This window comes from Zingiber officinale, chromosome 1B, assembly GCF_018446385.1.
Source record: "Zingiber officinale cultivar Zhangliang chromosome 1B, Zo_v1.1, whole genome shotgun sequence".
In the NCBI taxonomy this organism is placed as follows: domain Eukaryota; kingdom Viridiplantae; phylum Streptophyta; class Magnoliopsida; order Zingiberales; family Zingiberaceae; genus Zingiber; species Zingiber officinale.
In genome coordinates, this window is record NC_055986.1 from 42,899,099 (window position 1) to 42,926,405 (window position 27,307).

At 37.0% G+C, this 27,307-nt stretch overlaps 3 protein-coding genes across 3 annotated transcripts; 2 read left to right on the forward strand and 1 right to left on the reverse strand.

Annotated features, from left to right (window-relative positions):
- The first annotated feature begins 6,841 nt into the window (after window positions 1-6,841).
- LOC122054696 (ethylene-responsive transcription factor ERN1-like) lies at window positions 6,842-7,985 on the forward strand. Its single transcript, XM_042616165.1, has one exon. The coding sequence runs from the start codon at window positions 6,866-6,868 to the stop codon at window positions 7,721-7,723; it is 858 nt and encodes a 285-aa protein (XP_042472099.1). The 5' UTR covers window positions 6,842-6,865; the 3' UTR covers window positions 7,724-7,985.
- Window positions 7,986-8,719: 734 nt separating this feature from the next.
- LOC122038119 (probable mediator of RNA polymerase II transcription subunit 26b) lies at window positions 8,720-10,369 on the reverse strand. The gene is made up of 6 exons (XM_042597727.1): window positions 10,067-10,369; window positions 9,871-9,939; window positions 9,668-9,750; window positions 9,521-9,573; window positions 9,013-9,402; window positions 8,720-8,865 (listed from the first exon to the last, which is right to left on the reverse strand). The coding sequence occupies exons 1-6, from the start codon at window positions 10,367-10,369 to the stop codon at window positions 8,720-8,722; spliced, it is 1,044 nt and encodes a 347-aa protein (XP_042453661.1).
- A 15,210-nt stretch (window positions 10,370-25,579) lies between these two features.
- Window positions 25,580-27,307, forward strand: LOC122055871 (40S ribosomal protein S28). The gene is made up of 2 exons (XM_042617553.1): window positions 25,580-25,655; window positions 26,916-27,307. The coding sequence occupies exon 2, from the start codon at window positions 26,927-26,929 to the stop codon at window positions 27,122-27,124; it is 198 nt and encodes a 65-aa protein (XP_042473487.1). The 5' UTR covers window positions 25,580-25,655; window positions 26,916-26,926; the 3' UTR covers window positions 27,125-27,307.

The window sequence follows — 27,307 nt, forward strand, 5'->3', positions numbered from 1 at the left end:
GTAGACCTAAGGAAAACCTAGACAATAATCCCAAGAAGAGGATTCATATGTTAGGAAGGTGGGTAGGTCTAAGAATGTTCAAGGAGGACAACAAGAATCTAGAATTAGGAATCTAGAAAAGGAGAATCAAGCTTTGAAGGTAAAGCTTGATTGTTTTGAAAAAATCCTTGATAGATTCACTATTGAATCTAATAGACTTGCTAAGATTTTGGATAGTCAGAGACCCAAAAATAATAGATCGGGTTTGGGATATTCATTCCCTCTAAGGCTAAGGGAGAGTCTTATGCTAGAGTTCCATATGACTATAGCAAGGAGTCGTCAAGAAATGGCAAGGGAAGACCATTTAAGGATAAAGAGAAATTAACCATGGACAAGGTGTCTACGGTTAAAAAGATCAAGTTTGTAAGCCAAGTGACACCCGAGGTACACCGATGTGACCTAGCCAGAGTAAATGAGTCACCTAGGGAGGTGGCTAAGGTTAAGAACTCTAGGGGGAGCTCAAAAAGTCAATTTGGGATCTATGGCCATTAGATCTCAAGTGGACATTGCTTGGGATTCTAGATGGATCTTGAAATGTATCAAAATAGTTTGAAGACGGACTTGAGTATCAAACCTAGGGAATTTGCACATATGGGATGTATTTTATACATGAAAGTATGACATTGGATTTATATTGCATGAAAATTTATTTTGGATGTATAAATGCCATATAAACTAATGCTAGGAATGCATTATGATTTAGTATGGGTAAATACATCGAGAGGAAGTCAAAACTAGGACTTTATATGAAGGTTCAATTAAATCATTTAGATAGTTTTAGATTTTATGTCAATCTTGGGATATGTGATAAATATATTTTACCAAGTAGACAAGGGTAAAATAGACCTCTCCATAAAATTTAAGAATTTTTGAAGTTTTGTGAAACTTTTGATATATTTCTGAAATTGGATCAGAAATATTATTTTTGACTGAAAACAGGTGTCAATCGACTAGCTCAGATATCAATTGATTAGTAATAGTGTTTATCAAGCACAGAATGGTTCTGTGAGTTTATTTTGACGAGAGCAGTCAACTGGGGTCAATGCCAATCGATTGATACGGTCTGATATTGGTTTTCAGCCATAGAAAATAACTAAATAAGGGGATATACATATATGTAATCTTATCGGGGATTAATACATGATGACTATGGTCATTAGAGTTATAAGAGTCTAATAATTGGGGTATTGTTGGAAGTCTTTTTGATGTGCGGCAAAGGGGTAGAAGTTTAGGTTTAAGTAAGAAACTTAAATACCTTTACGGAAAATCTTAGCTCAAGGGAGAGCTTAGGTAAAGGGGGAGCCTAGGTTTGGGTTCCATTTCTTATGCACGAGTGATTGAATATTTTGTTTGCATGTTTATTGCATTATATATTTCCCTAACTTAAACGGATTGCCAAATATCAAAAACGGAGAGATTATTGGAGCAATGATGTGACCTTAGGTTTTGATGTTTGGACAAAGGTTTAAATTAAGTATATTGTTGTATTTGATATATGCTTGTGAGTATGTAAAATGTAGGTACAACAAAGAAAGTCTAAATGGGATCTTACCAAAGGCAAAGTCCAAGGGAGAATCTTAGCAGTATAAGTCTAAGTGTGTAGTCTTGGTAACGTGAGTCCAAGTGTGACTTGGCAAGGTTGAAGTCTCGGAGTAAGGAGCTATTGGCAACAGAATACACGACAACAAAGGGCAAGGTCGAAGGAAGTTCTTGAAGACAAGACGTGAAGGATGGGGAAGCATTCTAGGGACATAAGACAGATGAAGGAGGCTAGAAGGCAAGGTCAAGATTGTGTGAGCGAGCATGAGTGCATGAAATATTATACTCAGGGTAAAATCCTAGGTTTAGAGTTTTATCAATCAACTGACAACTGGATCAGTCGATTGGGGTAGGGCACAGAATGTTTCTATACCCGACAGTTATGAAAACCAATCTACTAGTACTGTAGTCAATTGACTGACACTGCAGCCAGCTGACTGACATTGTAGCCAGTTGATTGGTACTATAGCCAGTCGTCTGGTACACTATAACAGTTGACTGATACACTATAGCAGTTGACTGGTAAAAAGTTATTGGCATAATCACGGATTCTGTGGAGTGTCGTTAGCTAGTACTAGTCAACTGGTGTAAGGATCAGTCGACTGATAATGGTAAAATCAGTTTGTTGATTTCCCCATGGGTGACTAGCCTTGGTGATGACAATAAACTTGGTTAAAGCCTATTAGAGTCTCCAAAGCTCTCTTGGTGATCAAGAGTGTATTTTCAAGTGTTTGTGACGAGGTTTCTCCATCGACAAAGAGCTTAAGCTAGCCGAAGCTTTCGGGGAATCATCCACTGACGAATTGGGATCATCCACCTTACGGACAGTCGTGAAGTAGGAGCCTTACTCCCCGAATCACATAAACAAATGTGTTGGTTTGTTCTTTTTGTTTTTATTGTCTTTAAGTTAGCTTTCTATTTGCTTGTTTGTATTTTCACTGCACTAACAAGTGTAGGAAGCGATCAAAGTGGGTGATCGACTATTAACCCCTTCTAGCCAGACATTAAAGGTCCTAATAATCTCCTCCACCTCCCCCTCTTGCAATTGTTCCATCACCTCGTAAGATTATGGACAATCCTATTCATTGGTTTACACGTCCTCGTAAATCTACTAAACTACCTGATTTTCATTATTCATATTATTATACTTTCTTTGCTTCTTTTGTTGTCTCTGTTCATCAGCTTTCTGAACTTTTGTCCTATAGAGAAGTTGTTAGTAGCTCTCTTTGACAGAATACTATGGACGAGGAATTAACTGATGTGCATCATACTCATACTTAGGATTTGGTACCTCTACTACCAAGGAAATCTGTCATTGGTTCTCGTTGGGTCAATATGATCAAAACTAAATCTAATAGTTCTATCGAATAGTACAAAACTCGTCTTATTGCTAAAGATTATTCTCAGGAGTATGATATCGATTATGAAGAAACTTTTGCCCCTATTGCTAAAATGACTACTATTCGTATGTTAATTGGAGATGCCTCTGTCCGTTAATGGAAAATATCTCAGACGGATGTCAAGAATGCTTTCTTAAATGTCGATCTTCAAGAAGAAGTGTATATGGTGCCTCTTCCTAAAGTTGCTCACCTATCTGGTGAAGTTTGCAGGCTTTGCAAAGCTCTCTATAAACTCAAACAAGCACCACATACTTGGTTTGCGAAGTTCTCCACAGTGATTACCTCGCTTGGCTTTCGTCCCAGTAATCATGATTCATCTTTATTTGTCAAGTGTATGCATGCAAGTCGTATATTTTTATCTTTTTTATTGAAGGATATAATAATGGCTGATAATAATTTTGATGGAATTGAGTATTTAAAGTTTGAATTAGCTCGTTGTTTCGCTATTGAAAGACATGAATTTACTATGCTATTTTCTATGGACCGAGATCGTCTCTTCACCTAAAGGTTATTTCTTATCTCAGTCAAAGTACATAGCTGATCTATTTGAGCGTGCACGTTTCACTGACAACAGAGTAGTTGATGCTCCCCTTGAGACTAATGCTCGGTATTCTCCATCAGATGGTTCTGCTTTTCCATATCCTAACCTCATCATATAGTTGTGAGAAGATTGGTTTATCTCACTGTGACTCGTCCTGATATTGTATATGTTGTACATATGGTTAGTCAGTTTGTTACTACACCAACCACAGTTCATTGGATCGTTGTTCCTCACATTATTCGATATTTTTTGGGGAACTCAATTTCAGAGTCTCTTATTCCCTGCTACTTTCTCGTTAGAGCTCTGTGCATACTCTGATACTAATTGGACGAACAACCTTACGGATCGTAAATCGACCACCGACTTTTATATTTTTCTTGAAGATTCTCTTATCTCTTGGAAGAGTAAGAAGCAAGATGTTATTTCTAGATCTTCCACAAAAGCTGAGTATCGTATCATGGGTACTATCACTTATGAGATTGTTTGACTACGTTGGTTGCTTGCAGATATGAACGTTGTGATAATCAAAGTGTCATTTAGATTATGCGCAATATAATTTTTCTTGAGAGAATGATATATATTGAGATAGATTGTCATTTAACTCTTCATTATCTACAACTTGGTAACTATCATACTACCTTTTGTTCTTTCCTTATTACAGATAGCTGATATATTTACCAAGGCTCATTCCGCTTCATGCTTCTGTTTTTTATCTGACAAAATCTAAATGCTTCTGGTTGTAGCATCGTGAGTTTGAGAGGGGATATTAGATTATATAAATTTATTAGAATTATTTATTTATAGCCTTTAGGGTAATTTAGTCTTTTACCTTTTCAGGATATAAGTTTTTTTTAAGTAACTATATAAATCTTTTGTACTTTTATTTCTAAAATACTTTTAGATTCATCAAATCAAGAAAATTACTTTTTTCCTCAGCGCCAATTTTTATAAAATGAATGATAATTTTATTGTCTATGTAGAAAATATATTTCTAATAATTGATAATAAAATTATTGGGTAAAGATTTCAAAATAGAAAATTTCAAAAAGAATAATTATAAATATAATTATTTTACGGTGTTTCATGATTATAAGATTTTTTATTTTTTTATTTTATTAATTATATTATATTATTACTTACACTAAGATTCTAGCTCCCCTCTGCGCAGACCATCTCCGACTCAATCAATCCATGTAGATGACTTTAGAAATTGGAAAATCATATTTGAGAGCAAAACTAGTCAAATTTTACCTTAAACTACGTTGTTAAATTTTCTTATTTGATCCTTTTTCTCAAAAAGAAATCCTAAAAATTTAAATATAACATGATAAAATAATTTATTTATTTATTCATACATAAATGAAATAACTTTAGCCGGAGTACCAACCGGAGCATCAACTGGGCTACACGGTAACAATATATATTTATTATTATTATTATTTTAATTAATACTAAATATTTAATCTATACTAATTAATTTTGATAGGATAACTAATTCGATTTTAGAAAAAAATTCTATTCATCATCAGAATAAATTAAGAATGTTGCTAATTTTAGGTTACGTGTTTGTTAAAATAAAATTATTCGTTAATTTATTGTTCTGATTCGGAACAATATTATTAATTTTATATAAAGGTGGTACATTTGCTAATTCTTCCTCGTTGTCATGTCTTTCTTGCCTTTTCCATATTGTCTCGTAGCACCCCCCCAAAGCTCTAAATGCTGCCAAGTGGCAGACTGTCGTGCACCCATGACTTTGCCTCTTACGAGTTGACCACTAAATCTCATCGTTCTGAAAGTATATCGCAATTTTGATTTTAAAATTATTAATTAAAATCTATGTTTTTAAAAAAAAATTATTTATACATTAAATGTATAAATATTCATCTTATTGAAAATATTCCATATATTAATTAGTTATAATACATGGAAAATTATTATGGAGAATGAAATTAATAAATTTAATTTTCTATTCGGGATTAATCAATAGAAATGATTGAAAAAATAAGATATAATATATATAGTGAGAGAGATTAGTCTGTCCATCCATTCAGTGTATACTCCTAATGACTTTCATAAGTCTGAGTGTTTGGATGTAGCTTTGGATGTCTCGATTCACTTTTTGAGAATCGAGGTGTCCGAGCAAATATCTAGGCGCTCAGACACGTGAGGATTATCTAGGAGTATACACTGAATAGATGTACAAGATATCATTATATATATATATATATATACACACACACACACACACGAGGGAAGGTGTATTCTAAATATTTATATAGAGAGTCATGATTCAAGCAACTTAAACAAACATGCAAGCACATAATATTAAACAAACAATTAGAAACTTAATTAACCTTAAAGCTTGCTAATCTAACCTCAAACCACCAAGTGAATGAATCGAATGTGATGTTTCAAACAAATATCAAAGTGATTAACCTTCCAAATCATAATTTTTTCTATTTCACAGATGAAATGGAATATGCTCATCATCAATTCCACAACTTTATAATACTTAATGTCGATAGAGGAGAATATCTTTTAAAATATAACAAAAGACATGTCGAGCACAACCTTAACTTATCAATTAGCATGGAAATAAACTCCTCCTCGTTGGAAGCTCAGCCATCAAGATAAACCCTACCACTTCCAATAAACAAACAATTAAAAGACAAGAACTCCATGACAACACCTTCAATAAATAATGAAAGGGTTAGTTTCATTTCCATTTTTGTTTTATATAAAGTAATTTTTTAATTAGAACCCTTACATTTTGTGTTGTCTCAATTTTGTTTACAATTAAAAAACTATTAAAGTTATCAATATTTTTAACAAAGGTCGTTTTGATCATTTTTGTTTATTATCAGGTCTTCGGTACAAAATGGTTATTGAATTAGGATCAAAAGTTTATATAGAACATTTTACCCTTAAATCATTTAACACATTTAGTGTTACCTTATCGTTAATTTAATTTATCAAGCGAATGTCTAACTTTGAGCTAAATAGAAAGTGATTTAGAAACAAATTTATCTTCACAAAGTGAATTGAAAAAGGATAGAATGGAGTAATTTCTAAACTTATAAAGAACAAAATGTAACTTCCTAGACCCTAGAGAGGGGGGTGATTTCTGAAACACTAGGGGGCATAAAGGAGTTTTCCCACGAGGCAGTGCAGACTAATAAGTCAAATTTAGCAATAACAATAATAAATAAGGGCTAGAAGGAAATAAACACAAATGACAAAATCTAGGGTGGGTCCCACTTCCCTTTACCCTTTAAATAAACACCCACCACAACCTCTTCTCCTCCCTTTCTCCTCCAAACTGAAACCGAAGGCCACAAAAGCCATGGAGCTCCATTTCCAACAGAATCCCCCAAGGAAACAGCAGTACCAGCTGCCAACGGCCTCCAAGACCAAGTCCGCCAAGGCCAAGGCCAAGACCACCAAGTTCGTCGGCGTCCGGCAGCGCCCGTCGGGACGGTGGGTGGCGGAGATCAAGGACACCACCCAGAAGATCCGCATGTGGCTCGGCACCTTCGAGACCGCGGAGGAGGCCGCCCGAGCCTACGACGCCGCCGCCTGCCTCCTCCGAGGCGCAAACACCCGCACCAACTTCTCATCCTCCTCCGCTGCCGACGCCGACTCCCCCCTCGCCTCCCGCGTCCGTAACCTCCTCAAACTCAAGAAACAGAGTAAGAACAGAGCATCGCCCAAAACCAACATCAATCCTCACCCTCCCGGCGAAAAAACAACTCATCATCCAACTCCTGTTCCTCCTCCTCCTCCTCTCTGCATCAATTTCAATCCCTGCTCATCTACGTCTATCTCGGCCGAATCAAAAATCTGTAGCAGCAGCAGCAGCAGCAACACCAGCAACACCAGCGCCGATGCTCCCTACCATGAGAGGAATCAGCAAGATGGCAACTTGGGCGAGGAGCTGGACCTGGTGTGGCCCTCCTTGGCGCCGCTGCTGCAGGAGCCCTCCTCGTGGGCGTTCGACTGCGGCGAGCTGTTGCTGCCGCCGCGGGTTGCGTCGGAGGAGATGGCGGAGCTGGAGAGGATGAAGGTGGAGCGCCAGTTCTCGGCGTCGCTCTACGCCATGAACGGAGTGCAGGAGTACTTGGACATGGTGCAGGTGGATCCCTTGCCTTTAGAAGCTCTCTGGGATCTCCCTCCGCCATGGCACTTGTCTTGCCGGACTTGATGTGTTCCGGAACAGACCGGTGATTTCCCGATCGAACCGGTTCAAGATCAGGCCGAACCAATCGTCCCAGTCGAAAACAGTGTGATTAAGATGATGCAGCAGTGCAAAAGAAGAGTTCACCTTGCAGCAGAGAGCTTGGTTGTAACTTGCCATTGAATTGGTTCCTTCCTGTCATATTTTGTAAAGCTTCTCTTTGTTTTGTCGAGTGAGATTTTTGCTGCTGTACAATCTTAAAATAAGAAAGCTGTTCAAGATGAATAGCAAGTAGAGAAACAATTTGAAATTTGGATGATCTCATTCTCATATCCATGCTGCCAAGTCAGCAGATGAAGAACATCTATCTATCTGTAGGCATTTTGTTGCCCAACGTTTACAGAATAGATCACAGTTAATTCATTGGAGTAGAAACTTGATTCATTTGTGTAATCCGGAAAATGATGGCTCCAAGTTCAAGGGCACAACTTAACAAATTGCTGAGAATTATGCAGAGCATTGCCTAAGAAGATGGTGAAAGGTCATGCTCCAGAAGTCAACTCAGATCTCCAATTGACATGGAGCTACCGCATTGCACATTGCACGTTGCACTGCACCTATCAAACTTCATCTGAAAGCATGATCATAATCATTTTGTTTTACGACTTCAAAAGTATTTACAATTCAATACGTTTACTTGCTTCGAGCCATTCAATAAACCAAAACAAAATTCAAATAGACAACTATGCTAATGTTATATACAAAACACACACAAGAAAAGAGGAACAAGTCCTCTTTAAATATACATGAAAATTCAAACAACAACCAATGATCCAATTCAGGGAATTTTTTAGTTGATTTACTATAAGTTCTTGTTGTAGATGCATGTGTCGAATAGCTCCTTGCAGCTACTGCTTCTGTTGCGACTTGACAGAATGAACTAGCTAGCTCTTGCCCATTCCCCAATCGCATTCTTCATTGGCTTCACAGAATGAGCTCTTGCCCATTCCCTAATCTCATTCTTCATTGTTTCTGTGACGGCTTCACAGAATGAGATCTTGCCCATTCCTTAATCTCATTCTTCAGTTTCTGAATAGGCTTCAAAGTGCGGCGTCCCTTCTTCGGCATGTCTCGCTGCTCAACCACTTTTATCGTCCGCTGTTTTTTCGCTGCATTAAAATTAAGGAACCATCAGCATGCACTACTTGCCACTACACTTCCTTCAGGAATTTCATGCATACATTTTTATCAAAATGAGTTGAGACTTGAGAGAAGAAAGCAAAGATTAATTGTATCAAACTAATTAACTTAATTACCATTGTCAATTCTCTGATATCCTTCTTGCAGTTTGCGCTTTGCCACTTCCAACTTTGCCTGAACCGAAGCTTCCTCATCCTGCAGTTTAGATTGCTCATCCCGTTGTGGAATTGATGGTGGCTTCCTTTGAGGTGGAAGTTGTCGCCGAGAGGCAAGCTTTGGCAATCTGCCAGGCTCTGGTTCAGCAACTCCCCTTGGCTTGATTAATTCTTCCCTTGGAGCGTTGACGGGGATTGCTCCGACTCCTCCAAGTACATGATGAAGCTCTTGTGTAGAAACTGGTAGCAGTCTTGTTTCTTGCCTTGTCATCTCTACTTTTTCTTCTACAGATCTTTCCTCCTGAACCTTAGCCAAAGCCAAAGGAATCCCAGAGTCGTCTAGCCCATTTTCTGCAAGTCATGTTCAGATCATATATATATATACAGTTAGACAGCCCAAGATGGTAATTAATATAATTAAATCGGAAAACAAGAGATTAATTAATTGAGAGGGCCGTATATAGCAAACCAGTAATGGCATCAGTAGCTTCGACCCATTCATCCACTACTTTCCTCCACCCCCTTCACAATGTCAAAAACAAGTTGATCAGAAAACGCCTGAAATAATAAAGAAATGGGCATTTAATCAATGGCAGAGTAAACGAATTAAACTCACAAGGTTACAGTTCGAGCCAAGTGGCGAATGTTTTTCGAAGTGTGCTTGTGCAAGACTTTAACAGCAAATCCGATATGCGTCGCCTATATATCACCAAAACAAAAGGAGAAAAATAAGATGATGATCATTCTAAAATTGTCAGAATATTAATTACAGTAATATATTAGATATATACAAATTAACTGTGGTAAATATATAGTCACCTCAAGGATGTCGTACGTGAACTTCAATTGCTGCAGACCCCTCAATAAATCTAACAGGACGTCATCAGCCTGTGCATCAAGCACATTTATATAATTCAATGATTGATCTGTTTAATTAATATGTATGCCTACAAAACCCTAAGATAAAGAATCCGAAACCCTAAACTAGTGCAGACTGGAACAAATAAATTAAAACCTGATGGTGATGGCCGGAAAGGATGCCCTTAATCCGCGTCACCTCTTCGACGACGTCGATGGATTGGTCCTCCTCCTCCTCCTTTTCCTTTTTGATGATCTCTTCGGTGTCCTTTTTGATGATCTCATCGGCCTTGGCTCCTTGAGGAAAAGGCTGGAGGAGCGCTTTGGAGCACAACTCTGCGATCGTATCCTGCTGCCTCTTTAACTCGTCGGGGTGGTCGAAGGCGGCGACGAGGATAGCCTTCTCGATGATCTGGAAGATATCAGCGCCGTCCGCGTGGAAGAGAGACGATTTCTCCATGGAGACGAGACGACGTCGTCGGCGGTGAGGGAGTGAGAGGATCGGAGAACAGAGGAAGCGGATCGATGGAGTTGGTGAGCGAGGTTTCCGAACATTTAGGAGAATATTTATACACTTTTTCAACCAATTGTTTTATTTATTTTTATTTAAAAAAAACAAACGAATTTACGTTTACCGCTCTATGCATCGGCCGAGCGCGGGCAGTGACCGTTATGTCTTTTCAAATGATATTTTCATGTTATAAATATTTGGCCCACGAGTCAAAATTAAATCTTTCAAAATTGGATTAAAAAATTCGAATAAATTTATTTATTTATATTGAACTATACCATTAATATCATTAAAATAATTTTTTTAAAAAGTTTTTTTTAAATAGACGGTTAACTATCGATTTGAACTGTTTATTGAACCAACAATTAAAACGATAATTCATCCATTTATTTACGGTCAGACTTCTAACCCACTCATCTAACTGAATACAAATTGGATTTACTGAACCAAATTAATAAGTAATCAATCCGTTGAATCAGTTTCGATTTTGCACCAGATCTAATTCGAACTAGGCCTGTTAAGTACTATTTTTTATAAAGAAAAAACTATTAAATTTAAAATTTATTAAAATTAGAATTCTTAAGGTCGGGATTAGATTGGTGTGAGCTCAACTCTAGATGGTTAGAGAATCATCCAAGAAATCGGAGCTAAAGTCGGATAAAATCAATACTAAGTTGGCCTTGTCCAGGAGCTTGGATCAAGTCCAGGCGCTCGGACTCTGGGCGCCCGAAGTGAGTCCGGGCTCTCGAACCCCTGGCTGCGCAGGGGCGCCTCAACGAGCCATTGCTACGGATGATGTCGTATGTCTATGTCAGCAATATTCTAGGCACCCAAGCGAGGATAAAGTTTTATACTTAGACCGTTGCGTAGCCACTGCAAGTAGATGAGATGTACCACAGGGGGCGCTCGGACCGGGTCCAGGTGCCTCGAGTCACCACATCAGCAAATGGCTAATTTCGAACCGTGGACATAAATAGAACTCTGGTCTTCATTCAAACAAGACTCGACAACACTTTTTGTATTTTCATTTCCACATTCTGTACTTTCTTTTTTATTCTTCGACGCATATACAAGGTTTCTCTGCCTCCAAGGATTTGTTCATAAAAGAATATACTAGTGCGCTTTTATATCTTGGAGTAGCAATTTTCTGATTACAAACCAAGTAAACCTGATCGTCTCATACTTTCTTTTTATTTCATTCTAATTTAATTGAATCTTGTCTAATTTAAGTCAAAAAATTTTTAGAAGGGTATTTTTGTAATTTTAGGTAATTCATCCCCCTCTTGGCGACTACACGGGACTAACATGTTACACTCTTCTTAATTCTTGTACTCGATTCCTTTTTCCGGTGGTTCCAGAAAAAGTTTGTTAGTGGATTGTCTAGCAATACAATCCTAGGGATCATGGGTCTTGAAGTAGGAGTTGCCGAAGGCTCCGAATCAAGTAGCTGATCGAGTCTTGTGTTTTTCGCGTATATTTAGTTTTTCCACATCACTTTTCTTTAAGTTTTAAAAAAGAACTATATTTTTAAAATACACGTGATTCCCCCCCCCCCCCCCCCCCCTCTCACGTGCACGTCGATCCTACAAGTGGTATCAAAGCTTGGTACGCTCTAAATTGGTACAACCACCAATCGAGCACGGGGATTCTCTTATTTTCTTTCTTTTTAAGCCTCGTTTGATTTTGAACTTTTTGATCTAATTCAAAGTGGTTTAATATGTTGGTGTAGGTTGCACTAATAATCAGGTTTTGATGTATGACAAATAGGTTAAAGTTAGATGTTTTATTTGTCTAACTTTTCTACCAAGTGTGCAGGAGTTGATTGGTCTGAAGGACCTGACACCAAGCTGAAATCCAGTTAAGTCCATGGGAACCGATAGCTGGTGCGAAGTTCAGATAGGTTCATGGGACCCGATATCTAGCAAGAAGTCTGGTTGGGACCGTGGGACCTGACAATCGGCCGAAATCCAGTTGGGTCAGCTGGACCTGACAACTGGCGGAAAGACCTGGTGGGTCAAAATAAGTTAAGCGACTGCAGTTGGTAAGTGGAGGTAAGCAACTAGAGAAGAGATCCAGTGAGGACTCGTTCCCAATTGAGGGAACTGTAGGCGTCGATCCAACTTAGGTCTATTTGGAAAACTTAAATTGAGAACTTAACTAGATCCTGGTCTCAGGGAGACATGATTTAATTACTACTCATATTTTATTAATATTGTGCTAACTCTATTTTGTAGGATAAATATATTTTCTGTTGCCTGAACTAACCCTTGTTGCAGGGAAGAAGTTGTTGAAAAAAGGGAGTCCGGGCACTCGAAACTCTTCTGGGCGCCCGGACTCCAAGTGCCCGGAGTTAGTCCGGGAATCTGGACTAGCTCGCCCGGGCGGGTGCTGCAGGTACCTAGGCAGGTGCCGCAGGTACCTGGGCGGTCCGAGGATCCGGAGTTGGTTCAAGCGCCCGGACCAGAAAACTTATCCAAGAGATGAGTTGGAGCGCATCGACTGGGCGGGCCACGTCAGCATGGTCCAAGTGCCCGAAGGGGTTCCAGGCGCCAAGAATGGGCCTATATAAGGGCCTTCAACTAGTAGCTTCAGAATATTTTCTGCTAAACTTTCATATTTAAGTGCTTCTCTGAAAAGGCTCTGATGAAACAAAAAGTTTGCTTCGAAGTTCGAGGAATGAGAGACTTCATTTTCCTTTTTGTTTGTCAGTAACAAGTTTTATTTTCAGTTCTAGTACTCAATTTTTATAATTCATTTACAAATTGATAGTGATTGCCCAACGAAAGTGATCAATGATCACGGGCCTTGGAGTAGGAGTTGTCACATGCTCCAAACCAAGTACAACTTGGCATTGTTAGTGTTGTCTTTTTGTTTCCCTTTTCCGCTGTATAACTCATTTTAACTTGCGATTTTCGACAAACGCTGTTCACCCCCCCCCCCCCCCAGCGTATTTATGATTCTACAGAATAACCTCTTTTGGACAAGTTTTCTTATTGTAAAATACTCTGAATTGGTGTAACAACAATCAAGTGTTTTATTTCTATCATCTCCTACATTACTAATTCAAGACCCAATCGTGAGATTTCTTTATTAGGCTTTTTTTTTTTTTTTGCAAGGTTCTCTTTCTAAATGAACCAAAATGAAGGATGCAGTACTAGTTGTCCTCCACTCTTTAGCGGAGATGATTTCCCCTACTAGAAGACCTTGCTCATGAGCCTCTGGTAGGTAGCGCCAGTATTCTTCAGTCCAAACGACATGACGTTATATCAGAATGTTCCATCGGTCATGATAAAACTAACATTTTCTTGATCTTCTTTGGAGAGTAGAACTTGGTGGTAGCCTTGATACACGTCGAGCATGCAGATTAGCTCACAGCCCGTGGTAGAGTCCACAATTGGTCTATTCAAAGCAACGGATAGAAATCCTTCGGACACGCCTTATTCAAGTCACGGAAGTCGATGCACACCGGGCATTTGTTGCCTAGCTTGGAGACCGACATGACATAGCGAGCTAGCTCGGGAACTTGACTTCCCGGATGTGGTCGGCCTCCAGTAATTTCTCTATTTCTTCCCGGATGATCAGGTTCTGCTCCGCGCTGAAGTCCCTTTTCCGCTGCTTCACGGGCTGGCCATTTGGTTGGATATGAAGCTCATGTTGGGCGACACTCGGCGAGATTCCGGGGAGGTCGTGGGTCGACCAGGCGAACACGTCATGATTTCACCTAAGGCAAGCAGACAGCTCTGCCTTTTTCTCGTTCTCTAGATCGGCGGCAATGAAGGTGGTCGCTTCCGACCAGCTCAGGTGGATATGGACCTTCTCCTTTTCTTCATAAACCAGCGTACGGGGCTTCTCAATGATGTCGTTCACCTCCAGGCATGGGTTTTTTCGAGCAGTCCTTGCTTCTGATCTAACCATCTTGACGTAGCATCGTCAAGCAGCTAATTTGTCACCTTTAACTTCTCCTATCTTGTCGTCCACCGGGAACTTAATCTTCTGGCAATAAATGGACACTACAGCTAGGAACTTGTTGAGGGTCGATCGACCTAATATAACATTGTAGGCCGACGGGGCGTCTACCACAATGAAGGTTGTGGTCCTTGTACTCTTCAGGGACTCTTCGTCGAGTGAGATGGCCAACTTGGTTTGGTCGATCGACAACACTTCGTTGTCCGTGAAACCGTAGAGCGGGGTCGTCATCGGTAGTAGTTTATGTTGGATCGTAGCGTTCGATAGAGGGGGGGTGAATATCGATTAAAAATTTTCGAAAGAATACGCAGCGAAAAAGTCGAAGGCCAAAACAATGCTAACACAAGAACCTTTTACTTGGTTCGGAGCCTTTGGCGACTCCTACTCCAAGGCCCACACTCCACGCGCAAGGATGCTTTCGATGGGCAACCACTAATAATTCAACAGAATATTACAAGTTAAGTACAGGAATTAATTAGTAAATGAAAAAGCCGACAATTATGAAAAATAAGACCGAAAGAAAAACTTGTCGGTGAGCTTTAACAGTGTCGCAGGAGCACAGAAGAGCTGATTGTAAGTTATTGTTCTTGCTCCAACCTTGACCCTCCTTATATAGGAGGTTCGGGGCGCTCGGAACCTTCAGGGCGCCTTGGATGTGACATAACCGAGCCAATCAGTGAGCTCCACTTGGCAAGGTGATGTTGGGATAAAATTTTACCTCCGGGCGTCCGGAACCCTCCCGGGCGCTCAAACCCTCATTTTCCAACAGATTCCTTCCTGCAAGAAAATGATAGTCTGAAGGCAAAATATAAGATATATATCCTACAACATAGAGTATTAGCACAGTTTAAAATCAAACAGAATATTAATTAGATTCCGTCTCTCCGAGATCAGAATCTAGTCAAGATCTCGACTTAGAGTTTCGAAATGGTTCTAAGTCGGATAGGCGCCTAAGTTCCCTTCCCAGGAACGCGTCCTCACAGTCACTCCCCTCTAGTGACTTACCTTCACTTACTTGTCAGACGTCCGGTCAGCCCTTCGACCAGTCTAGGCTTTGTGTCAGCTACCTGGTCAGTCCGTCGACCTAGTTGAGCTTCCCTGCAACACTGAGTTAGTACAGTATTAATAGATATCAAGTATAACCTAGGGTTACCTCCTAGGGTTGCCTAGCTTCACTCACTAGGACTTCCATTGTCTGGCTTCACTCACTAGGGTCTGACTTCACTCACCAAGATTTCCTCCACCTAGCTTTACTCACTAGGGTCTGGCTTCACTCACCAGGACTTCCTCCACCTAGCTTCACTCACTAGGGTCTGGCTTCACTCATTAGGACTTCCTCCACCTAGCTTCACTCACTAGGGTCTGGCTCCACTCACCAGGACTTCCACCACCTAGCTTCACTCACTAGGGCCCGACTTCACTCACCTGGACTTCCACCACTCAGCTTCACTCACTAGAGCCCGACTTCACTCACCGGGACTTCCACCACCTAGCTTCACTCACTAGGCTCCGGTTTCGCTCACCGGGACTTCCACTTTGCCTAACCTTAGGTTAGGACTTACCTTTGCTAGTCATCTAGACTTAACTAGACTTCTCTCTCCCAAACATCAAGTCATGTTTGGGTCAACACTTGGTCATATTGTCAAACATAGAAACCCTAGAGATCGATTGCACCAACAATCTCCCCCTTTTGATGTTTGACAATTTTCTTAAGTTAGACTTGGGTCTTTTAAGGGTTAATTCTCAAGATTTGAAAAAGTTGAGAAATTCGAAAAAGTTTAAGAGAGGTTAGGAATGTTAGGAATGTTTTAACTTTTCTAACTTAAGATTTTCCTAACTTAAGATATCACTCTCCCCCTTTGGCACACATCAAAAGGATATAAACTTAAGGTTCTACTGGGTTTTGCACCAACAATGTGCGAAAAAAACTTTCCAAAGTGTTTGCAAAAACATCTTTCAATGTATATTTTTCAAAAAAAAATTCTAAGTAAATATCAAAGAAAACTTAAGTAAAGAGAATTTTTAAATTAAGTATTTTTAAAATTATTTTTCAATGTGTTTTCACACAAAAAAAAATATAAAGCAAAGAGAGGTTTTGTAAAAGATTATGAAAATAATTTTTCAAACTTCGTTTCAAAGATTTGCAAAAGTATTTTTTTTTAAAAAAAAAACTACTTTAGTCTTTCAATCAGGGCTCCCCCTTAACTTGACACATTCTTAGGATTTGCAAAAGTTTGAAGGTGAGTTTCAAAACATTTTTCAATACAAAAAATTTAAAAATGATTGTGCACAAAAACATTTTAAAAAGACCTTGTCAACTTAAGTTTTAAAATGTTTACTAAGTAACGAAATAATTTTTTTTTTTAAAATATGTTAAGTCGTAATGATTTTTGAAAAGCATAGAGTATATAAAATAAATTTGTAAAATAGTTTTCAAAATGATTAAAAAAGTTTTGAAAATGTTTTAAGAATATTTTTCAAATAAAGTGTGAGAAGGTTATTCAAAATATTTTTGTATTTATAGATTTTTTAAATATTTTTATAAAAATATTTTTTCAAAAAATTTTACAAACATAATTCTCAAGAACACCTCCCCTGATGTCAACACTCCCCCTGAAGTCAACACTAGGGTTTGGGTACCTAAGTGTTCTAGAAGATTTGGGGTTAGCAATATTTTTCTACATAATTATCTCTATATACTTGGTATAATTGGTCATTTATTAAACAACTAGTCTAAAAGATAATTAATTTTAGATTTAGGTGTATTAAAATAATTTGTTACTACTTATTTGTTTAAAATTACTTAAATTTTGTATTAATTGATTGAGTTAATTTAATGACAATCTTAGTTGAGTTAATTTAATGACAATCTTAGTTATAATATTTATTTCATTTTTTTAAAGTAGGATTAATTAAGTTTGTAGTCGGTATTAATTCGAAGTTGAATTAGTAGATTAATTAATCTGTTAACAAGATTAGGAATTAAGTAAATTAAATAAGTTGTTAATTTCAAATTGTTAAATCACATTTAAGTAACACTTAGAAATAATTTTAATTTTAATTTAACTTTAAGTTTGGGCTTAGTTTAAGTTTAACTTAATTTTAAAGTTTAATTTTAATATTAAATTTAAGCTTTATTTTAAGTTTAAAATTTAATTTTCATCTTAATTTAAGTTTTAAGTTTAACATAATTTAATTAGTTTAGTTTAGTAAAATTTAAATTTAATTTAACCAGTATTAATTTAATATAATTTTTAGTTAAGTTGATTTTAAATTAGATTTTTAACTTAAGCTAATTTTAAATAATTTCTAAATAATATTTAAAAGAATTTTGAAATAATTTTGAAATAATTTTTAAAAGATTTTTTTTTAAATAAATTTTAAAACGAATTTTTTAAAAAAAAATTTAAAAGTTTTTAAAAGAATTTTTAAAATGACTTTTAAAAGTTTTTAAAACTTTTTAAAAGAATTTTTAAAATAACTATTAAAATGCTTTTTAAAAAATTTAAATAATTTTTAAAATGTTTTTTAAAAGTTTTTACAGAATTTTTAAAATGATTTTTAAAGTTTTAACAGAATTTTTAAAATAATTTTTTATAGTATTTAAAAGAATTTTAAAAATAATTTTTTTAAAAAAAAATTAAAATGATTTTTAAAGTTTTCAAAAGAATTTTTAAAATAATTTTCAAAGTTTTTAAAATAATTTTTTAAAATGCTTTTTAAAAAAAAATAAATAATTTTCAAAAATATTTTTAAAATAATTTTTTAAGATGATATTTTTAAATGAAAAATTAAAAGAATTTTTCAAATGATTTTTAAAGTTTTTAAAACAATTTTTAAAATGATTTTTTTAAAATTTTAAAATAATTTTTAAAATAATTTTTAAATAATTTTTTAAAAAAAAATTAAAATTTTAAAAAGAATTTTTAAATGATTTTTAAAGTTTTTAAAAGAATTTATAAAATAATTTTTAAAAGTAATTAAAATAAATTTTTTAAAATGATTTTTAAAGTTTTTAAAAGAATTTTTTAAAATAATTTTTAAAATGATTTATTTTAAACTTTTTAAAAGAATTTTCAAATAATTTCTAAAATGATTTTTAAAGTTTAAAAGAATTTTTAAATATGATTTTTAAAATTTTTTAAAAGAATTTTTAAAATGATTTTTAAAAGTTTTAAAAGAATTTTTAAACTGATTTGTAAAGTTTTTAAAAGAATTTTTAAAATATTTTTTGAAAATATTTTTTCAAAAAAAAAATTAAAGAATTTTTAAAATGATTTTAAAAGTTTTTAAAAGAATTTTTAAAATAATTTTAAAAATGATTTTTAAAAGTTTTAATAGAATTTTTAAAATATTTTTTAAAACGATTTTTAATGTTTATAAAAGAATTTTTAAAGTTTTAAAAAAAAAATTTAAAATAGTTTTTATAATGATTTTAAAAGTTTTTAAAAGAATTTTTAAAATAATTTTAAAAATGATTTTTTTAAGTTTTTAAAAGAATTTTTAAAATAGTTTTTAAAGTTTTAAAATTAATTTTTTAAAATAACTTTTAAAATGATTTTTAAAAAAATTTAAAATAATTTTATAAAATAATTTTTAAAATTTTTAAAATATTTTTTAAAAATATTTTTTTAAAAAAAAATTAAAATAATTTTTAAAGTTTTTAAAAGAATTTTAAAATGATTTTTAAAAAAAAAATTATAAAAAAAATTTTAAATAATTTTTAAATTATTTTTAAAGTTTTTAAAAGAATTTTTTAAATAATTTTTATTTTAATTTTATTTAATTTAATAAATTTAAATTTAATTTTGTTTAATTGAATTAATTTTAATTTAATTGAACGCGTCCTCACAATCACTTCTCTCTAGTGACTTACCTTCACTTACTTGTCAAACGTCCGGCCTGCCTTTCGACCCGTCTAGGCTTCGTGTCAGCTACTTGGTCAGCCAGTCGACCTAGCCGAGCTTCCCTGCAACACTGAGTTAGTACAGTATTAACAGATATTAAGTATAACCTAGGGTTACCTCCTGGGGTTGCCTAGTTTCACTCACCAAGACTTCCTCTACCTGGCTTCACTCAATAGGGTTTGGCTTCACTCACTAGGGCCTGGCTTCACTCACCAGGACTTCCACCACCTAGCTTCACTCTCTAGGGCCTGAGTTCACTCACCGGGACTTCCACCACCTAGCTTCACTCACTAGGATCCGGCTTCACTCACCGGGACTTCCACTTTGCCTAACCTTAAGTTAGGACTTACCTTTGCTAGTCATCTAGATTTAACTAGACTTCTCTCTCCCAAACATCAAGTCATGTTTGGGTCAACGCTTGGTTATATTGTCAAACATCGAAACCCTAGAGGTCGATTGCACCAACAGTTCACTCGGGTTGATTTGCAACTGATCGAATGCCTTCTTGTATATGATGTTCACCGAGCTTCTTGTATCTAAAGTTCGATGGATTATATAATTGGCAATTACTGCTCAGATGATTAGTGTATCATCGTGAGGAATTTCCACTCCCTCTAAATCTCTAAGGCCAAAATTGATCTCAGGTCCTTCAGCTCTCTCATTGTTGCAGCCAACAGTGTGGATCCCAAGTCGCCAAGCATGCGACTTCCTTGCTCGGTTAGAATTTCTACCGATCGATCCGTCGGCGATCGTCATTCCTATCTCCTCGAGCAGCGTTACTCTAGTTCTCTTCCTCCCGTGTCGATGGTCTGATCCACTCGGCAGAGGCTCGGGCGGGACTTAGGTTATTCCTTTGCAAGGGTTGATGATGGTGTGACTCAGTCGTCCTCCTTCCTTCTCCTTGCAGATCGGCTTCTGTGCCATCGATCAGGAGGTGGTTATCGACGGCGGTATCCATGCGGAGCCGGTCTGCTAACTATCGGTATCAGATCGTAGCAATCACGCATGTTGTGTGTTATTGACTGATGGAAGGAGCAGAATGTTGGGACCTTTATGCCCGCTAGAGGGGGGTGAATAGCGTTTCGTCGCGCTTGTCGGTTGCTTCGTCTTGATGATGTGCAGTGGAAATAAACACAAGACACACACAACGCTAACAACTAGGATTTACTTGGTATCCACCTCAAGAAGAGGTGACTAATCCAAGGATCCATACACGACACACTATCTCCACTGTGAAACACTCTTTCTCGGTCGTAGCTGGAGGTAGAGAAGCCTCGTACAAACTCACACAACAACACACACAAAAATACAAGAAGAGAGTACAAGATACAAATAAAAACACTACTTCTTCTTGCTTACTTGCAGCTTGTTGTTGCCTCTTGAACCTTGGAGAAGCCCCTCCAAGTGCCTTCAAGACTGGCAGTGAAAGTCAGAGAAAGTGTTGTGAAGATCGCACATAAATCGCAGATGAAGCTCGCAAAGAACTGTGGAGAAAACGCTCCGCCAAGACTTTAAACATGTGCTCCCAATCCATCCAATCCATCCCCAATCGATTGCCACGTCAGCATCCAACAATTCCAGCCGTCCATCGCCTGCAACCTACGCAACAGTCACTTCCCAATCGATCGAACGATCGATTGGGACTGCCTGAATCGGTCGGCCGATCGATTCAGAGCCTTTCTGTTCTCTCGCGTCCGCGCGAGAGATTCTGCTGCCCAATCGATCGACCAATCGATTGGCAGCTCTCAATCGATCGCCCGATCGAGTGGGAGAGCTTATGTGCTCGCGATTTTCTAACCCCAATCGATCGGCCGATCGATTTGGGCCATTCCAACAATCGCAGCACACTCTAATCGATCGGCTGATCGATTGGAGCCTGTTCAATCGATCGCCCGATCGATTGAACACCCTGGACTTGACTCAAACTCAAGTCCAGCTTCCCAAACCCAACTCTCGGTCAACCGTGACCTATTGGGTTTGCATGCCTAGCATTTGGCTACTCCCGACCAACCTCGAACTAGCCTTCTAGCCTCCTCCATCAGCCTTGCGTCCCTCGGATATCTCCCCATCCTTCACGCCTTGCCTTCTGGAGCTTCCATCGGCCTCATCCTAGTTGTCGGGTTCTCCTCGCCAAGTCACACTAGGACTTACCTTGCCAAGACCACATGCTTGGACTTACAACCTTTGCCCAGATCACACTTGGACTTTCTAATTGTCTGACTCCTCACCAGGACTTTCCTTTTGCCAAGATCACACTTGGACTTTCCAATTGCCTGGCTCCTTACCAGGACTTTCCTTTTGCCAAAATCACACTTGGACTTTCCAGTTGCCTGGCTCCTCACCAGGACTTTCCCTTTGCCTAGCTATGCTAGAACTTTCCAATTGTCTGATCTCACTTATCAGGACTTTCACCACCAAGTCTGGTCAACACTGACCTACTTGGATTTTCACCCTTGCTAACCTTCCTGGTGGACTTACCTTTGCCTAATCTCCAATTAGGATTTTACCAGTCAAGTCTCCTGTCAACCTTGACCTACTTGACTTCTCTCTTGCCTAACCTCCAGTTAGGACTTTCTCAGATGCCTAAACTCCAGTTAGGACTTTTTCATTACATAAACTCTAGTTAGGATTTACCCGGTCAAGTCTCCGGTCAACACTGACCCACTTGACTTGTCTTTTCATCAACCTGATCAATCCCTTGACCATCTCCACAATCGGACGATTGCTCCAGCAATCTCCATATATTGTCAAACATCAAAACTCAAACCCCGACTCAAGCTTGACTCAACTCAAGCTTAGTCAAACTGGTCAAACATGACCTAGGGAAATTGCCCAACACAGAAGAGTGACGTCCATTCATTGCCTTTAGCGGCTTTCGGGCGACCAACCACCACATGTTGTACGACATACATTCTTGGCTCTTGGTGGGATTGGGCTCCTCCCAATCGAGGTCCCTTGGGGAGCTGATGGTTACTTGGCAGGCGATGTTTAAATGTGCTTGCTGGCTTGGCATGTATTTTCTTCTTCCTTGTCGCCTGGGCTTCTTCCACGTTGATGTATTCGTTGGCTTTCTTTTATAGGTGGTCGAAGTCCCTCAGCAAATTCCGAATGAGCGACTAGAAAAACTCTCTTTCGGTGATCCCTTGGTGAAGGCGTTCACCAGCACGTCCGAGGAGACCGTCAGGATGTCTATTGTCACCTAATTGAAGCGTTGAATATAGGGCCTCAATACCTCTCTAGGCCCTTGCTTCAGCGAGAATAGATTCACACTCGTCTTCTAGTGGCGGCAATTGCTGGCGAAGTGATGCAGGAAGGCCGCTTGGAAGTCCTTGAAGTTATGGATCGAGACGCTTGGTAACCGCTTGAACCAATATTGTGCCGATCTGGCTAGCGTGGTGAGAAAAACCCTGCACTTCACCCCATCCGTGTATTGGTGAAGTGTGACCGCATTATCAAACTTGGTCAAGTGGTCATCCAGGTCGGTTGCTCCATTATATTCTCCAATCGTCAGCGGGTTGTAATGCTTTGGCAAAGAGTCATCCAGAATCCCCTGCGAGAACTGTTGATTGACCCGCTAGGGTGAATTATTTATCCTTGGCGTTTTTCCCTTTCGTGCGTCCCAGACAGGCGCTTCATCCAAGGAAGATCCCCGGTCTCTATCCGCTTGCCCCCTCTTCTGATGGAGCCCAGAATAGCACTCGGTGGAATGATATCAACGCATTAGGGGCTTCCCATAAGTGCCGATCGGTTTCTTGTTCGATTCCCAAGTGGAAATTTATTCCGCTCAGTCTCCTCGCTCAACCTGATGACCTGTCGCTTAGGCTGCAGGCTCCTACGCTCGGTGTTCAGACAGTGCCTGTTGGCGCTTAGCCAGCGCCTATTATTGTTGTTGTTTCACTGTCTTCGCCGCTCGGGCCTATATCAGCGTGTTGAGATCATCTTTGCGTCAGCGTTATCATTGTGAATCATCCAACGTCTTCCATTTTCTCATTCGGATGCAGGTTACCTTCCCACAGACATCGCTAAAATGATCCTATTCGAAAGTGTGAAATTGGAAAGCCAGGGATGTGGCAGCTCTTCTGGCTGGATGAAGATCTCGCTCCTCTGCAAAACAAACTGAGTCAGGGAAGGGGTTCCTAGCGTTGACCCTCCGACACTCAAGTTAGAAATAATAGTAGGAAGAAAAATCGAGAATAATAGAGACAGAGATCAATTCTACCTTCTTCATACTTAGCATACTCTTTTATACCTTTCTTAGTGACTCTCCGTCTTCCTCTATTTAATGATATTAATTACCGACAGAAGACATCTTTGTCTTGGCTTCTCAATTCATGGAATTAGCATTAATCATTCGCAGAAGACTATTTTCTCTTGGTTTCTTTGCATTCAATGATAGATGAAATGTGTTTTTTTTTCTCTTCCCTTTATTAAGTATCTTAGTCTTTTCCTCTTTTATTATTTTATCAGTTCGTTATTAATATGTACAATGTCATACCCCGAGTCGGACGGATAGCCTGCACGACCCGTTCTCATACCAACCGGGTTGACCAAACACTGGTTCATCCGGTCGGTCAATCGGACAGTGGTTCATTTGATTGACCGATGTAGCCACCTTCCGTCCTGGTTATGCGGACTAGCCTTGCTTAAGCCCTGACATTGACCATCTTGACTTTGACCTACACCGTGGCAATTGACTCGTGCTAAGTGCACTCTTCCTATATATATATATATATATATATATATATATATATATATATATATATATATATATATATATATACACGATTTTGATATACTGCGCGACACGCACAGTGCGCGACTGTGCGCGTCGCGCAGTATATCATGATTTTTTAAAATTTTGATTAAATAAAATATATTAATTTTGATTAAAAAAATAATAAAATATATTTTTTAAGATTTATTAGTAGGATTCAGGCATCCTAATTGGGATATAATTTTTCAGTTAATTTTTTTTTTAAGATTTTACCTCTGGGGTTTAGATTTTCCAATTGGATTATAATATTTAGTTAAAAAAAAAAAATGAATTAAATTTAAGTATTTATGGAGTATTGTAATATGTTAAGGGGATATCTTAACGTATTAGCGGTTATATAAAGAAATATTGTTTTTTAATTCAAAATTTCTGTGTTTTGTTATTTTTTTTTATAATTAATTTTTTAATTAAAATATTTTTTAAAAATTTTATTTTTAGGGTTCATATTTTAGGTTATAGTATCAATTTTTTTTTTTTAATATTTTACCTCTAGGGTTCAGGCTTTGGGTTATAGTATCAAAGCTATTTAGGGTTCAAGTTTTGAGTTATAGTATTAAAGCTATTTTTTTTTAGATTTTACCTCTAGGGTTCAGGCTTTGGGTTATAGTATTAAAGTTATTTTTTTTAGATTTTACCTCTAGGGTTCAGACTTTGGGTTATAGTATCAATTTTTTTTTTTTTTTTAGATTTTACCTATGGGGTTCAGGCTTCCCAATTAGGTTATAATGTTTAGTTTTAAAAAAAAATTAAAATAAAATCAATTTAAATATTTATTGAGTATTGTAATATGGTGAGGAGATATATTAATGTATTAGAAATTTATATAAGGAAATGTTTATTTTTTAAATTAATTTTCTTAATTTAAAATATTAAAAAAAAACGATTGATATCCTGCACGCGCACAGTCGCGCACTGTACATACGCACAGGATATCAATCATATATATATATATATATATACTATGCTATGAACGATATGTCATGTGCCTATGTGGACCTAGGGCGCGTGGATTGAATTTCGACGTCTGGATTCAAGCATAATATTTTTGTTTATTTTTTGCCATATTATATATATTTAAGATTCTAAATTTTAGGATTTAAGAGTTGGATTATAATGAGTTTGAGTCAATAAAATTTTTCCTCTAAAGTTTATATTTTATTTTTGGGTTATAGTGTTTAAAATTAAAAATGTTAGATACTCATATTATATGTAATTAAGGTTTAAGATTTTATGATTTAAAAGTTGAATTATAATAGATTTAAGTTAATAAAACTTTTTTTTTTCTAGAATTCATATTTTACTTTTAGATTATATTGTTAAGATTAAAAGTTATAGATGATCAGTGTTGCTGTTTAGGGAAACATTGATTTTTAAAAAAATAAATCTCGATGTATATATATATATATATATATATATATATAACGACTAAATCGTTAAAGGACCCATTTGAAATTTATTAAAGATAAAAGGCCAAATAAAAAAAATCTGTCGCCCATATAAGGCAAACTAAACCTAGGGATTCTTCATCGTGTGCATTGGCCGCCTCTTCACGAGCCCTTGAGCCCTTGGTAGGAGAACAAAGAGCAGGGTACGAACTTAAAACAATCTCTTGTTTGGTTTCAATCTTTATATGGTCTTTGCATAATCGATCTCGCGGCGTTGTGTTTCTTGATAAATTGTCTTCTGTTAGGAAGTTTTAGTTTACTAATTAGTAAATACCGAGGATCTGAGTATGTAACATACCATCTGGTGTGGTTTCTGCAATTTTGCTATTGGGTCATATTCGTCTACCTTGAAATTTTCAGATCTGTTTAGGATTTGACATCGAACTTTTAAGTGTTTTGTTATTTGATTACAGAATGGAGTCTGCAATTTGTGGAACTAGGATGCTTTCTACCATCATTAGGTTATAATTTTTTTTTACTATTGTTTTTATCTGAAAGCAGAGATCATTAATGTTGAAATCTCCAAAACGTGGAAAACACTATATAGTTAATTAGTGATTGGTTGTTTGTAGCAGTGATTGCTACTGCTGAAATATAAGATTCTTTTACCCAAAAAATTAATAGCTAATCTTTTTTATTGCTGCCTGCTTCTGTTTTTTCATACCTATACTGGTTAAGAGGATTATCTGGTATTGATATAGTTTTTTTTTCCTAAAATTAGATAGCTTTGATCTTGAATACTCAAGATTATGATCAATATATAGAGTAGAAGGGTGTTTTGTTGTTTTGGTGGTGATTGTATCTGTGCCAGTGAGTTTTTTTTATAAAAAAAAAAAATAGAAGGAAATTATGTTATATCTTGATAACCTATTTTGTTTGGTGAATGGAAGTTTGTGAAACAATGTGATATAATTATAATTATTCTAGCACCATGCAATGCCCTTCATGATCCTCCTATGTTCTACAAGTTTTTCAACTAAGACCCTCATTGTGTGTTCTATGCTCTGGTCCTGTGATGCTTGGATGTGCTCTTATCAATAAAAAATAATGATTCAGGTACTTGGAACATTTTTTTTTGTTTCATCACTTTTGTAGTAGGCCATAATTTCAATTTTCTTCAAGTGGAAGGACGAGTTAAAATTTCAAGTGGAGCCTATATAAATTAATATTTTCCTTATTGTAAGGATCGAAGATTAGAGATCCTTCTGTTCTGATAATAATATATCTAGCGACCATATATTATCATCACCCGCCTCATTTACTTTCCATCTTTCATGAATGATGCAACAGATAAATGCTAAACTTGGTTGGCACTTGCCCACTTCTAAATTATTCATGCTGTTTGTTTCTATCTCAATTTTGGATTAGTGTCTAACCTGTTAAACCGTACCCTATCAATCCAGTGAACTACATCATGGATTCTCAAGCCAAGCTTGCAGTGGTGGTGAAGGTGATGGGTCGTACTGGATCTCGAGGTCAGGTTACACAAGTCAGGGTTAAGTTCTTGGATGACCAGAATCGGCTGATCATGAGGAACGTGAAGGGCCCAGTAAGGGAGGGTGATATCCTTACGCTTCTCGAGTCTGAGAGGGAGGCCAGGCGGCTGCGTTGATGTTCATCTACACTAGTTTTCTAATTAGCTTATTTCAACTGCACTATGGATTGATCTTTTCTTTTCAATTTGTCATGGATGTTGGTGATGTTTTAAAGCAATTGAATTGCCTGTGGACCTAAATGTTTTGGTTTACTTTGTTGCCTGTGTGAGTTTTAATCTATTTGATGTTTTTACTGCAAA

Excerpts from the sequence above, each read along its gene's own strand:
- LOC122054696 (XM_042616165.1), top strand. The coding sequence starts at position 6,866 with ATGGAGCTCCATTTCCAACAGAATCCCCCAAGGAAACAGCAGTACCAG.
- LOC122038119 (XM_042597727.1), bottom strand. The coding sequence starts at position 10,369 with ATGGAGAAATCGTCTCTCTTCCACGCGGACGGCGCTGATATCTTCCAG. Across the intron at positions 9,403-9,520 it reads AGCTACTGATGCCATTACTG|AAAATGGGCTAGACGACTCT; the intron begins GTTTGCTATATA and ends CATGACTTGCAG. Across the intron at positions 8,866-9,012 it reads ATATCAGAGAATTGACAATG|CGAAAAAACAGCGGACGATA; the intron begins GTAATTAAGTTA and ends ATTTTAATGCAG.
- LOC122055871 (XM_042617553.1), top strand. The coding sequence starts at position 26,927 with ATGGATTCTCAAGCCAAGCTTGCAGTGGTGGTGAAGGTGATGGGTCGT.